At 45.5% G+C, this 13,642-nt stretch overlaps 1 protein-coding gene across 1 annotated transcript in view; it reads right to left on the bottom strand.

Annotated features, from left to right (window-relative positions):
- bcl2l1 (BCL2 like 1) overlaps positions 1 to 13,482 on the bottom strand; it is a 28,778-nt gene extending 15,296 nt beyond the window's left edge. The window contains exons 1-2 of the mRNA XM_010743692.3: positions 13,078 to 13,482; positions 8,575 to 9,330 (exon numbers count right to left, since the gene is read on the bottom strand). Coding sequence (XP_010741994.2) covers positions 8,575 to 9,126 — 552 coding nt within the window. The 5' untranslated portion in view covers positions 9,127 to 9,330; positions 13,078 to 13,482. The remainder of the gene's footprint in view (positions 1 to 8,574; positions 9,331 to 13,077) is intronic.
- Between the last annotated feature and the right edge of the window lie 160 nt (positions 13,483 to 13,642).

Below are 13,642 nucleotides of genomic sequence, written 5' to 3'. Positions count from 1 at the left end.
TATGTGTGTGTGTGTGTGTGATGCTCCGGGGCTGCAGGTCTTGTCTTTCACATGACCAACACACAGAAGCTGTAAACACACACAGCGGGGAGTTGTAGTGTTAAGGCCTATAGAGACGATCACACGAGTGCTGGGCGTCAGATCGGTCTCGGGTTGTTTCATGAGCTAAAATAAATTGAATTTTATTGTGTGTGTGTGTGTGTGTGTGTGTGTGTCTCTTGTTCCCTCATACCAGTTTGTCACATCCTAAACAGAGCCAAAGGCAGACTGGATGATCCCGCGGGGATGGTACAGCCCAATTTTTTTTCATCAAAAGTGAGCATGAAGCCGCCCCCTGCAACCGCACGAGAATGGTTTGGCCAAGTCTCTCCCTCCTTGAAGGCAAACAAGAGTCTCTGTTCATAACATGTTCGCATAAAACACGACCGACACACACCTATAAGCATGCGGCGTGTCTCCGATGTTCTCGTCATGGAGGCTGCAAGAAACTGAATCAAGACAATCTGTTTGCTGCCGTTTTCAAGCTGTGACTCTGACACACACCATTGACTACCAACACACACACGTGCATGTTGGATGTTGCGAACCAACGCGCGTGCTTAAACGCATGCATACAAAAACAATAGAGGGCGCATGGCTGAGCAGCCGCATTCATATGAAAACATTCTGAGATCAATCTGCAGCACAAAGAGCTGCTTATCGACGCCACTCCAACAAGAGTGTCTGCCATTGATCCCATGCAAAGCAGGGGTTTGTGGGAGATCTGTGCACGTGGGACCTATATGTTCACAAGTTGAAGAAATGTGACACAGATGAAGTCGGGGGTGGGTGGGGGGTGTTCAGCGCCAGCTTTGTCTGCGAAGCGGCGACATACCTGTGGGCACGACAAAAAAAAAAAAAAAGGCAGTAAAGCAAATTCCTGTGCGTGTGTGTGTGGCCACAGGTCCTTTGTTTGAGATAGTCACATGACTTGGCGCCGTCCCCTCCCCTCTTCTGCAGCGCACTACAATACAATAAAACGCTCAGACGTACGAGACGACGACGACAACAACAACAACACGTGACAAACACGACCTGTTCACGGAAAGTTTGCTTGTTGAGCAAAACGCTGCCCTTAAAACGTGAAAAATGGAAAGAAAAAAAAAAAAACAGCTCTCCTAATTAGCCACATGTGAGCCATTAGTGATAAAGAGGAGGAGAGGAGGAGGAGGATGGGAGGCAGGAAGGGAGTAACAGAGGGATGGAGGGATGGTGGCAGCTGCACAGGTGGGGGTGGAGGTGAGCGGGGATCATGTCAGGGGAAAAAATCAATAACGCCGATGACGATGTCGCGGCCGATGTGTGTTTTTGACAAACAAACTGACAAACGCGGGGAAACAGCGCGGGGACTGTAGGGTAAGATTGACGGGGCGTGTGGCAGCATGTCCTCTCCGTAATGTGTTTAGCCAGGTTAGACGAGGGATAGATGGATGTAGAGATGTCAGGAAGGGAGGAGAGGAAGAAGGGAAAGGGCAGACAAGGATAGGGGGGAGATAAAGGAGCTCAAAAATGATGAGCACAGGAGGAGGAGGAGGTGCAGATAGAAAAATAAGGAAGAAAAATCGATCGGTGGCCGGGGGGGAGGAGCGCTCAGAGGAGGTGGCAGGACACGGGAGAGAAACGAAAGGGAAAGAGGAAAGAAAGGAGAGGAGAGACGTATAGAAGATGAACGGTGGGGGGTGGGAGTGGGAGGAGGAGAGAGAGAGAGAGAGAGAGAGGGAGAGAGAGGCGGGGGCGGACTGGATAGGTCCCAAGGGTGACATTTCCTGCTCCTTTCTGGTAGGGTAGTCTGACAGACGACATGGTGGATCGTAACTGCCTATCCTATGTGCATGTTAATTAAAGAGAGAGAGAGGGGAGAGAGAGAGATGGAGAGAGAGAGAGAGATAGAGTAAGTCTGCTGTGGAGAAAGGACGCAAAGGACACAAAGGAAGCTCAGGTGTTTTCCCTGTCAAAACAAGTCAATGGATTTACCCTCCACAGGCCTTCAATTACAGTCTAACCCACACACAGATAATCATCCTGTTTATGCTACAATACTGTAGCATTTGTTATTGTCAGTGTGTTGCAGGGCCAAAACAAACCATGTGTTAATCCATCTCTCCATACTTTTGGACCTTATTTGCCAGCCTGTGGCTCTGAACCCAAACCACATTGGTTCGTACGGCAGATGAAGTCATTGAAGACATCATTTTATTTTGAAAAAGGCTCAGTGATTTCACTGAAAAAGTAAGAAATGTTTAGGGACTATTTTTTGCTGCGAAAATACACACATTTCGTGTGAATGTGGGATGAACTAAAAATAAAGTGAGCGTGTCTGTTCATTAAAGTCTGTGTAAAGATTTCTTTCAAAATACATTAAATATGTTGGAAAATACTTGCTGAAAACGTGAAAAGACTCTGAAGGATATATGGTGGAGTTAGAGGTTCAAACAGTTTTTCACCAGTTTTCAGTCAAAGATTTTGTGGGCGGTCCTAAAGGGTGGCTCGGTGACACGCTGAGGCCACCCTGAGCATAATCCCTCCCACAACAGCATAAAAGCCTTCAGTGTGTTAGCACCATATGCTTGTTTTTTATTCTTGTTTACACTCAGTTGCTACCTAGCTCTGCTTTCGAAGTACTGCACACAGACCAGCCTTTGTTCCCCACGTGCATCATTGAGCCTTGGTCGCCCAAGCCCACGATTCACCGCTTTTCCTTCCTTTGACCTCTTCTGATGCTACAGGTACTGACCCAGTCAACTGGCCATCACAATTCTGGCCCAAAGTTGCACGAATCCTTGCACTTTTTTTGCGCATTTTTCCTGCTTCTACCACTTCAACTTTGAGGACAAAGTGTTCACTAGCTGCCTGATACATGCCACCCACTGACAGGTGCCATGATAACGAGATAATCAGTGATACTCACTTTGCCTGTCAGTGGTCACTCATCGGTGTATGTTCATGGTAATAAGGGAGCATGTCACTTGTTAGTAGACACATTCATTAGTGCTGACAAGTGTAAGGATTCATTAGTGCTGACGATAAGAAAGAGAGAAAAGAATATACCATTGCGTAGCGACATGTTCTGTATACAGCCATAAGTGGCAGAGGTGATAAAAACACTAGGCGATATAGACAGACTTGCTCGAGGGCATTTTTCTTGTACTTAACTTTTCCTTGACCTTACAGAAACCGTCAACAGCACAAAGCAGTACAACTGAGATAATGGTCCAGCCAAGCTTCCGTACACGGCAGCAGTGTGGTTCTTCTAAATGAGTTAAGCCTTTATTAGTCTGTCAGAAGGGGGAAAAAAAAACATTGTTTCCCCCAGTAGCAGGTCGAGATATTATTCATCTATAATTGGTAATAACCCCGTACCCCCACCCCGAGGCGGCTCAATCTCCACTGAGTAATCACTGCCATCGCCTGCTCTGCTGGAAACAGCATTATTAGGTCGGTAGCACTGTCTCTACCTCTGCTGTCTGCCAAGGTTTATTATCTGACAATATATGGCTTTGCTCCTGTGCTTCTTTTTTTTTTTAAACAGGGAGAATCTGGCTGAGCATATTTATCTCACACCCCGAGCTACTATCAAATATCTCAGCATCCTGGACAGCAGAGGCTCCAAAATGAGCTCCAGCGGGATCATTTATGCTGAGGCGTTATCAGTTTTTATGACAGCAAGGTTTGCTCTGTTGTGCAAAAACACCTTTCACTTTTCAATATTTAACCGTCACCTCAACTACTTCTTCAGTTCTAAAGACTGCGTCGCCGATTTCGATTGAAAACCTACACCGAACTGTGGCTTTTGTCTGCGAAATGTCAGAAAATACTGAAAATTATTGTTACAAATTCACTGAGCCAAGATATTGAGTCTAGGGCTGCAACTAACTATTATTTTTATATTTTAGTTTTATTATCATATTATTTTTATTGATTAATCTGTCATTTCCTTGATTCATCGATTAAATCAGAAGTCAGAAAATGGTGAAAAATGTTGATCGCCGTTTCCCAAAGCCCCATGGTGACGTCCGATTTGGACATTTTTTCCCCCTTAAAATTCATCATTTATCAAAATAGTTGATCATTGTTGCAGCTCAGTTTGGGTTTATTGTCATACATGACAAAGAAAACCATCAAATGTTTACATGTGAAAAGCTGGAAACAGAGGACGTTTGATATTTTGCTTTATTAAAAGAAATCAATTGTCAAAACAGCTGCCAATAAAAATATCTTCTCTGATGAGGTTTTAGCTCTTGAAGGAAATCTATAGTGTCAGACAATGCAGCTCAGACGACGACAAATACTGTGAAGTCACATTTTTGGGGGACCTGAGCTTGAATCAATAAATGACTGAACATCAAGATTAATCAATAAGATTGATTTAAATGGTCCGTTTGTTATTTCTCTCTTTTCTCAGTCATAATCCTCCCAGACAGAGATGATTTAAACATTTGGGAAGCAACAATAACATCAAAGTGAAAGTGTGTGTGTGTGTGTGCATGTGTGACCTTGTAGCTGCTTAGAGCAGACTAATATTTCATCAGCTAACACTCACTCATCGGGGCACACCTGCCTCACAGCTTTACTCAGGTTCCCACATCTGCCAACGGCTCTGAGCTTCATCCCTGTGAGGAGGCGTCAGGGGACGGAGGGAGGGAAGGAAGGAAGAAAGAAAGAAAGGGGGAAATAAAAAGACAGAAAGCGAGAAAGAAAAACAACAAAGCCTCCTGTGGGTTTACTCAGAGACTCTGGTACATTTCAGGGAAAGTGTAGGTGGCTTTGAACAGACAAACCACAAAAAAGACGAAGTAATCACAATGTGACAAAGACGGGAAAAGCAACAGAGTGATGTGAAGAACCGATGAAACTCCGGCGGTAAATCACTTGCTGAAGCGTATATTTTAGTTTGGGCGTCGCAGCTTGGGACTACCCCCTGAGGCTAAGTGTGTCAACTGATGAATAACCAACAGGGACACAAACCAAGCTAACGCTGTATCCCCGGCACCATGTGACTGGATCAACAGCAGAATAAAAGTGAATGATGCAAAACTAAATGGGGAAGGAAGTGGCATCATGTGCTCAAGACAATGTTACACTAGGAGAAGTGAAACCGTACCACTTGATACAGTCAACATGCTCATCCATTCAAAATTTGGAATGAAGTCACTTCTGCATGTCTAGGTTACACTGACGTGCGCGCCACAAACCACCAGCAGCAGTTACGACACGTGGACTGATGTCTTTAGTCCCACTTGTTGCTAAGCAAGCCTTTTTCTGCGAATGTGTGTGTGGGAGTGTGTGGTGGCTGCCTAGATAACTTCGACTACATGAGATCATCCACACATAGCCGGTATGTTGACAACACCGATGGTAAAAATATTTATTAGTCGTCAGGTGGAAGAATTACGTCAACCTCCTCATCGCTGATCTATCTTAACGTCCCTCCCTTTGGTACAAGTGCTCACTCTATTTCGTGTTACGTTAGTGTGTTACCATGCAACATTTGCTAGTTATCTCCAAACACAAAGTGTTGCAATGTTTCGCAGGAAGTTGGGTTTAAACTAAAGAACATTTTTGACAGCGTGGTGGTGCTGGACGAAAAGAGATCATAAATGTCACCCTCATGGTGGATCATCGAAGGTTCATCCTCTGGTGAACAAGAATGTCTATAAATCTTGATGGCAATACGTTCAGGAAATGTTGTGTGAAAGAGGTGCTGGGCTCAAAGTCAATAGCACAACATCGTCATCCCTAGCAATGATTCTATGATAGGACTAAAAACATCAGCATCCAGAAATGGGTCAGTATTGCATTTATGAGTCCAGACATCTGGAAGCTGGATCCCTTCAACAAACAACAACCATCATCAGTATGATGCAAAGCTTTAGCCCAGGGGTGTCATACAACCCAATCTGATCTTAAAAGGGCCGGCCTCTGAATCTGCACTTTACATGCTTCTCGTTGTTTACAAGCTCCTGAAACCGGGCACCTTTCAGCCTTCGTGAGTGCATCAATATTAGGTGTCAAAATCTTGAGCAGCTGCCAAAGTCATAATGTTGTTTAAGTGCTCATGTGTGAGCCGAGAACACGGTTTTGTTTTATTGATCCTCATTATGAAAAAAAAGCTTGTTCACAAAGGTAAGTAGGACCAAACATGCACAATACTTTTGCAGTCAGGGCTGCCATTGTGTGGAGGTACTGATCTGTTCACTGAGGCAAACATGGCTTTAATCACAGAACTTCAGTGTGTTAGGGTAGGCCATGGGATTGTGGTCAAACAGACTGATTCAAACCGACCACTTTCATGACGCGATGTGAAAAGCCCAACAACCATGCCCTCCATTTGTGGCCTGTGTACTTTCTCTTTGAATTTTGTCACCACACCTTCCTTTTTTTCCTGATCGCTGACGGTGCGCCATCTGTTGCCAGACCAGTCCATCCTGACCCCGTCCAAGAGTTGACAATGTTTGCCATTGTGGTGTCTGTGAGGCAAGTCTCATCAACGCCACGGGTGAATATGACGCATTGGGCAACATTCATAATAACCACGCTTTCATCAATTGCAACTGGGAGTGCAACAAATGACTTAATTTGGCTCTAAATCTCCAGCAAGATCCCAGACTCTATCTTCCTGTCTGTCTCCTCAGGCTGATGTTGGCTAAAGCGTGTCCCTTGTCAGGGCACCGCTCTCTGCAGCCTTCAGCGTTCATATTAGAGCGTGTTTTGATGCTGATGCTATTTACTCAGCAATAAGTTAACAAGCTTTCACAGTTGCATCACTGATCTCTTGGCAATGACCAAAAACAAACTGTTTCCTCAAACCAGCCAACATGACACTTATCTTGTATGTTCTTTTTTCTTCATGATGAGTCTGACAGTGGTTTTTAAATATGATGTTCATTGAGCACTGAAAGGTGCTATGAACACACCAAGCAGACTGGCTCTTCATTTACCTCTGAAGAAGACTCCATGTTTCACCTTTTTGACAACGACATTTCCCACCGGCAGCTCCTCCATGAACACCACAGACAAGTACATCACATAGTCTGTATGCATGTCAGATCTGTGTATACAGCACAGGACCTGATACTTTTAGTAGGACAGCGTGATCCTCATTTTTAATTACACGTTACATGTTGCAAAGTCATCCAGTGGGCTGAAATGGACCCTTTGGCTAGTGCTGGCCCACAGCTTTGACACCCCGGGTCTGGCCTTTATCATCACATCCTCACTGCTGCCTCTGTCCTCTGGGTTATCTCCAGGTTCCAGGTTTAAATAAATTAAATGTCTGCAGCGCAAACAACACAAAGACATTTTCTGTCCAATGGGATTATATTTCAGGGACGCTGTTCAGCCACTGGGACGTCAGTAGCCATAGGATCGACCTTCGACCTGACCATACAGCGCAGGAGAAAATATAAACAGCCCCCCCCCCCCCTCCCCTCAGCCCCCCCCCCAGCTCTCCTTCATAACACCAAATGGCTGCCACAAAGGAAAAGAGCTGACCTTAACTGTCCTGGAAGTGTTACAAACGCACATATGCACACACAAACACAAACACACACTGGGATTGTCAGTACCAGGACAGCCCGCTCTCCAGCTAACACCAGAAAAAAGAAAAAAACCTGCTTTCATCTGCGTGCAGCTGCCTCGGTGAAGAACACAACAGAAAAGAGGACAGGGCAGGGGAGGAAAAATGGACAGATAGTGGAAGAAAAAAAAAAAAAAAGCTAAGAGCCAATCAACTGACCGGACTAAAACAAAGGGCTATCTGTAAAAGCCCTGGACTTCATCCCACCCTGTGATGAGAGAACTTCGATCCCAAGGCAGGCGGGCTACAAAGCCCTGATGAAGCCTGTTAAGCTCCCACTTCGATTCAGCTCATTGAGCCCCATGCTGCCGATCAATTAGAGAACAGCTGAAGCAGCTGCTGACCACACAAACATTCTGTTTTTACCGTTTTCAGGCACAGGCAGCCTTTTTTTTTTTCTAAGACCATGTGTACGGCCTGTTATCGAGGTTTTCTCCACGATATCTAATCTGAGGACTTTTTTCTCGTCCGCCTACCCCACCCCTGCGTCACAGTCTCCTGTCTTGAATGATACGGCTGATATGTCAGGAGCGGAGTTACAACATGTGGTGCAAAAAAAAAAAAAAAAAGGATTTTCTTTTACCAACAACATACAGCTCACCACCATTGATGCAGAATCACTGGATGTCAATAGAAACCCAGGTGCCCAGCAAGCACATGATGCATACAACACACTGAAACACTCATAAAACCACGACTGAATCAGCACAAAAACTCTCACAGCGGCAGAAGCCATCAGCATCCACACACAATTCGCAGAACTAGCTGGAAAAATACAGACAGGAATTATCCCGACTTTCCGACTGGCTGCTGTTCAGTGTTGCCTGCAGCTGTGGTGTAAAGGAAAGGTGTCAACAGGGAGGTTTTCCATACAGGCGACCTCAGCTTGCCTCACCTTTGAAATAAGCATCACACTGGCAATTAATGTGTGTGTGTGTGTGTTAGTGTGAGACACTCACCCATCCTCCTTGGCTCTGGATCCACGGCTGAATGCGGATGTCCAAGTAGACCGTCATCCACTCGATAATCCTGCTCACCAGCGGGCTCATCTCCTTCTCCACGCACTCGACGCACAGCGCCCCGCCGAAAGCAAACAGCCCCACGATGCGGCCCCAGTTGACTCCGTCCCGGAACACCTCGTCCATCACGTTCTCGAAGCTTTGGTAGGCTGTGGCCGGCGTGATGTGGAGCTGGTTGTGCAGGTCGTTGAAGGCGCGGGCGTATCGTAGTTCGAACTCGTTGGCCGAGTCTCGGAGGGCTTCTTTCACCGCGTCCATGTTCGTCACTGATGGTGGCTGTTGCTGCCGTGGCGGGGATCCTGGAGGGGTACTGGGACTCGTGCCGTTAAAAGTCCCGTTGGCGTGCGTTTCTACCCGCTGTTCCTCACCCACCCCAGCCTCCCCTTCATCAGTCCTGTTCGGAGGCTCTCTGAGTCCCATGTTGAGAGGATAGTCCCTCTGGGAGAGTTTATAGTTTATATAGAAAATCACCAGTTCTCTGTTTTGAGACATTTTGTGTTTAAATATGTTTTCCCTCTTTGCTCCGGTCCGTCTCTGCCGCTTTCCTTGCTGTGTTAGAGTGAACACACACCGTTCCAGGCTTTCTCCCTGCGTCTCCTTCGTTCAGACCACCATGGTCAGCTGATATCCAGAGGACACTTGGGGGGGGGGGGATGAAAACCAAACCTACACAGGGCTGACAAATCAGCTCAGGTCCTGTAGAGAGACAACAAGGAAAGGTCAAAGTCTGGATAGCTCAGAGAACACTGTGATCATATGTGTGTATGTGTGAGGAAAGAGAAGTGCGTCGGGATGGCTGGAGATTTTCAAATTAAATCTGGACAGGTGGGGTCAAAGAGCATCTCTCTAATTGGGCTGTTACATATGGAGCAGATGGCAATGGTATTAATGAGACAATGGTAGAGGGAATGTGTGTGAGTGTAAGATAGAGAGAGAGAGAGGAGAAGGAGAGCATGTGAAAGACAAAGGGAGAGGAAGGTGTGAGGAAGGTGAGGTTTGGGTGAGGAGAGATCAGAGGACAGTCTGAGCCTGTAGCTCCGCACAGACAGTCACCAGCTCCTAAATCAGTGACCTCTGACCTGCAGTCTGAACTTCCAGGCTCCTTGTCTGTCTCAGCTCCGGCTGTGTCTGTCACTTACACACTGGTCTGCAGATCACCAAACAAAACTGACTCAGGAACAGGTCAATTATTCCGGGTGTTATTACACATTATCATGCTGCAGTCTGAATCCTCTCAGATATATTCTCCACTTGTGCAACTGTCCAAGAGTTGTCACGATAGGATTACATCACGTCAGACGTCTTTGCTGTTTGCAATATCTCTGAATTTCATAACAGAGTGACCTCTTAATGAACTCAACGATAGCAGATAGGTTTTGGACTATCCTTTGTCATTCTGCGGTTCAGTATTGACGTATCAAACAGTCTTGTGTTAGGAGTCACACAGGGATAAACCTTTGACATCATTCCGGTATGAAAGGGTCATGGCATTGACTAAGGCACACACACCTTTAGTTTGTGTGTGAATCATTATTAATAAATAACACATAGAAGAAGAACTTCTCTAGTGGTCATGCTGAAAAAAAAAGAAGAGTCAGGATGGTTTAGGAGTTAAAAACTTTTTGGATAACCGATTCATCGTGTCAGTTATTTGGTTTGAGCTTCTCAACTATGAACATTTTATGATTGTCGTACATGTAGAGCTAAGTAACGATGATATTATTGACTGATCTGCAGTTCTCTAGAGTAATCGACTGGTCTATTAAATATCAGAAAATAGTGAATAGTGTCCTCCCCAGTTTCTCAGTGTCCAAGGTGAAGATTTTCAGAGTAAAGCAGACAATCTCCAGATTTCAGCGTCTTCTGTCATTTTTCCCCCGAAACATCACTTTGATTATGAATCAATTAACAAAATGGACGCAGATTGTTTTTCTGTGGGTTGATTAATCGTCACTGCAGCTCTACATATGAGAGCACACAATGTGTTCAGCTTTTGAACTGCTGGTCAAATAAAAACAATCAGAACCAAATGAAAACATAAGATATGACGTGAGATTTTTCAAAACAATCGATTGTGAAAATAATCTGCATGTCAGTCAAACAGGAAAAGAACTGTTCATTTCCCTGAGGGGACAATAAGAGGAATAGAAGGGATCATTCATACGCTGAAAAAGTAGTCCAGGAAACAAAGAGATACTTTTAATTTCATGGATTTACAAGCAATTTGTGTCTGTCAACACGATTCCCCGTCTGCCTTTTGACGCGGTCTGAGACATTCTGCCGTTGAGCTCAGAGATGAACAAATAACTGCCGCACGAATGTCACCTCTGCGTTGATGACAGAAAAACAGATTGTCAATATCATGATATATGATGAAAGACGCACTTCATTAAAGATTAATGCCCACAGCCTGCGACCAGTAAACTGAGTTTAAAGTGGGACTACATCCCTGAAACAAAAGAGAATCAGAGCAGCTTGTCTGACAAAGCCGTCCCTCATCCTCTACTGTCAATCACTGAATGCTGGATGCAGGCATACAAAGAGATGTGGGAGGCAATGACCCGCTGATGATCCCAAACTGTCTGCTGATCACCATGTGGGAAGGAACCTGACCTTTCCTGCAACAATATTGACATTTAATATTGGGTGTGAGGCGGATGGGAAGGGAGAGCTCCATGCAAATGGTGCTATTATTACATAATACTCGTGACAGCACAATGGAAGCCCGATACAGCCTCTGCTGGATCCGGGCCAGGCCACGCTTTTGCCCCCCAAGTTTTACAAAGTCCCAAAAACTTCTCACACATAACACGGGAAATGTGGACTATTCTGGTTCCGTAATTCGTAGTGAAAGGCTGAAAGAGAGAGAGAGAGACCCCCGTTGGAGCAGATAAAGAGCCACAAGGCAGCAGTGTTTACACTGGTCCCCACGCTCCCAACACGTGGCTCATGCTTTTTTTAAAGCAGCACAGCGCTGATGTAAACAGCACGCAGCTCCTACAGGAATACCAGCGACGAGATGTGGCACCTGAACGCAACATTCCGAGAAAAAAAAAAAAGAAAAGACGATGGCTCAAACATTAACTCCAAACACGAAGTGTGTGTGTGTGTGTGTGTGTGTGTGTGTGTGTGTGTGTGTGTTCTCGATGGAAAATCTCCAGGATAAACATGTACTCACACTCCTGCTATAAAAGCCTGTTTCTCTGATTCAGACTACAGAACACAACATGTGAACACATGAACACGGGCTCTCCTTACCAGACACAAAATCACATGGGAGTCGTCCTCGCTTCGTTCGCTGCTGTCAGACTGTCGTCAACCCGTCTGTCTGTCTGTCTGTCTGTCTTTAGAAGAGCTGTCAGGAATGCAGGAATGTAAAATATCCACTTTGTGTACAGATTGTGTGTGTGCGTCCGCACGTCTCCTCCTCCTCCTCCTTCTCCTACCATAGCCCCTCTCCGCACACCCAGCCTCGCGAAACCCTCCTCTCTATTACGTAACACGACGCCCTACGGAGGCGTTCGAGAACCCTCGTTAAATGCGGCTCTCTTCACACGGGCAGGAGCACAACACACAATAACACACACACACACACACACAATAACACACATAACGTGAGGCTTAACTACAGCATGTCCCCGACAATACAGCCAAACAAACGGCGCGAAGAGCGGCTGCAAACACCGAAACAAGCAAAGCAAATTGTCGCTTGTGCCATGTCATTGACTATAAACATAAACGACACGACTGCGCCTCGTACTGCTTGACTCAACACACATGTTCATATTTACAATAATAATAATAAAAAAAACACTTAATTTAACACATTTTGCAAACCCCTCCAATTATACAGTTAACAGAGTGGACGGGTTTTAGTAAGAGCCCCTGAAGGCAGCACAGGCCATTCCACTCTCCTGTCATAAACACTGAGTTAAAGACCTTTAATCACCACGCATGAAATAAATAAATAAATAAATAAATGCACCACCCTGTGTCCCAGCTGCAAAGACACTCCACAACAACACAGGCGTTACAAAACTATCCCTCCTACGTTACAAGACCGCCTGTGGTAACGCTACTGTAGGCAGCCGCTGAAGATGGCTGTCACTGCTGGATACGGAGTCTGCGGTGTAGTCGCACACATTCGTTAACTGTAAACCCGGTTAAGGTTGTTTTTTTGTTGTTGTTGTATTTTTTGTATTTCAAAAACGTTTGCTTCAATTTGCTGTCGGCGAACATTTGCCTGGAAGGAGCCAGCAGGAAACAAAATGATGGGCTAAATCTGTCGACCTCCCTTTTCCTCTCTGAGTAGCTTGGATTCAGAGAAAAAAATCCACCCTCTCCACCCTTCTCTCTCTCTCTCTCACACACACAAACGCCAACAAAACGACCGCACTCATTAGAAATGCGTCAGTAGAAATATATTTAAAAAAAGAGACTTACTTGTAGGGTGGTCTCCATGAAATCATGTCTGCTGCCTCACGATCCAGACCCCGGCAGGAATAATCCTATCCGTCATTGCTAGCCTCTCTCTGGCTAACGCCGACGGAGATCACTCATCCAGCTACTGGTTACCACAGATCCGCCCACTGCTGGCGTAACGCTCACGTACGTAACTTCACGCCAGATAGATGACAACTTCATCCAGTGTGAGGGGTCTGCAACAAATTCATCTGGAGGAAAAGAGGGGTGTAATATTCTCACCGGACGGCAGCTTTTGAGAGTCGCTCCCTTGACTTTTAACGAGGGAGCGAGGAAATCCCAGCCTGGCTACTCGTAGCTACTAAATGTTTCTTTACATAAATTATCTAAGTTGATAATTCAATTACTTGTTTACGTAATAACACGGCGGGTTTTCAACAACAACAATAAAAGGGCTCCGTGTAGCAGCTGTTAGGCAGCTTTCCACTTTACTGGACAAAACAAAGGATGTGAGAGGTCTCCATGGTAACCTTTGTTACCCCCAAAATGTAGCGCGCGCCAGGCTCGTGGACCAGTTTGAGTGCAG

The sequence above is a fragment of the Larimichthys crocea genome, chromosome XV (genome assembly GCF_000972845.2).
Source record: "Larimichthys crocea isolate SSNF chromosome XV, L_crocea_2.0, whole genome shotgun sequence".
Classification (NCBI taxonomy): domain Eukaryota; kingdom Metazoa; phylum Chordata; class Actinopteri; family Sciaenidae; genus Larimichthys; species Larimichthys crocea.
Note: the sequence above shows the minus strand (reverse complement) of the source record. Positions and strands in the feature narration are given on the sequence as shown.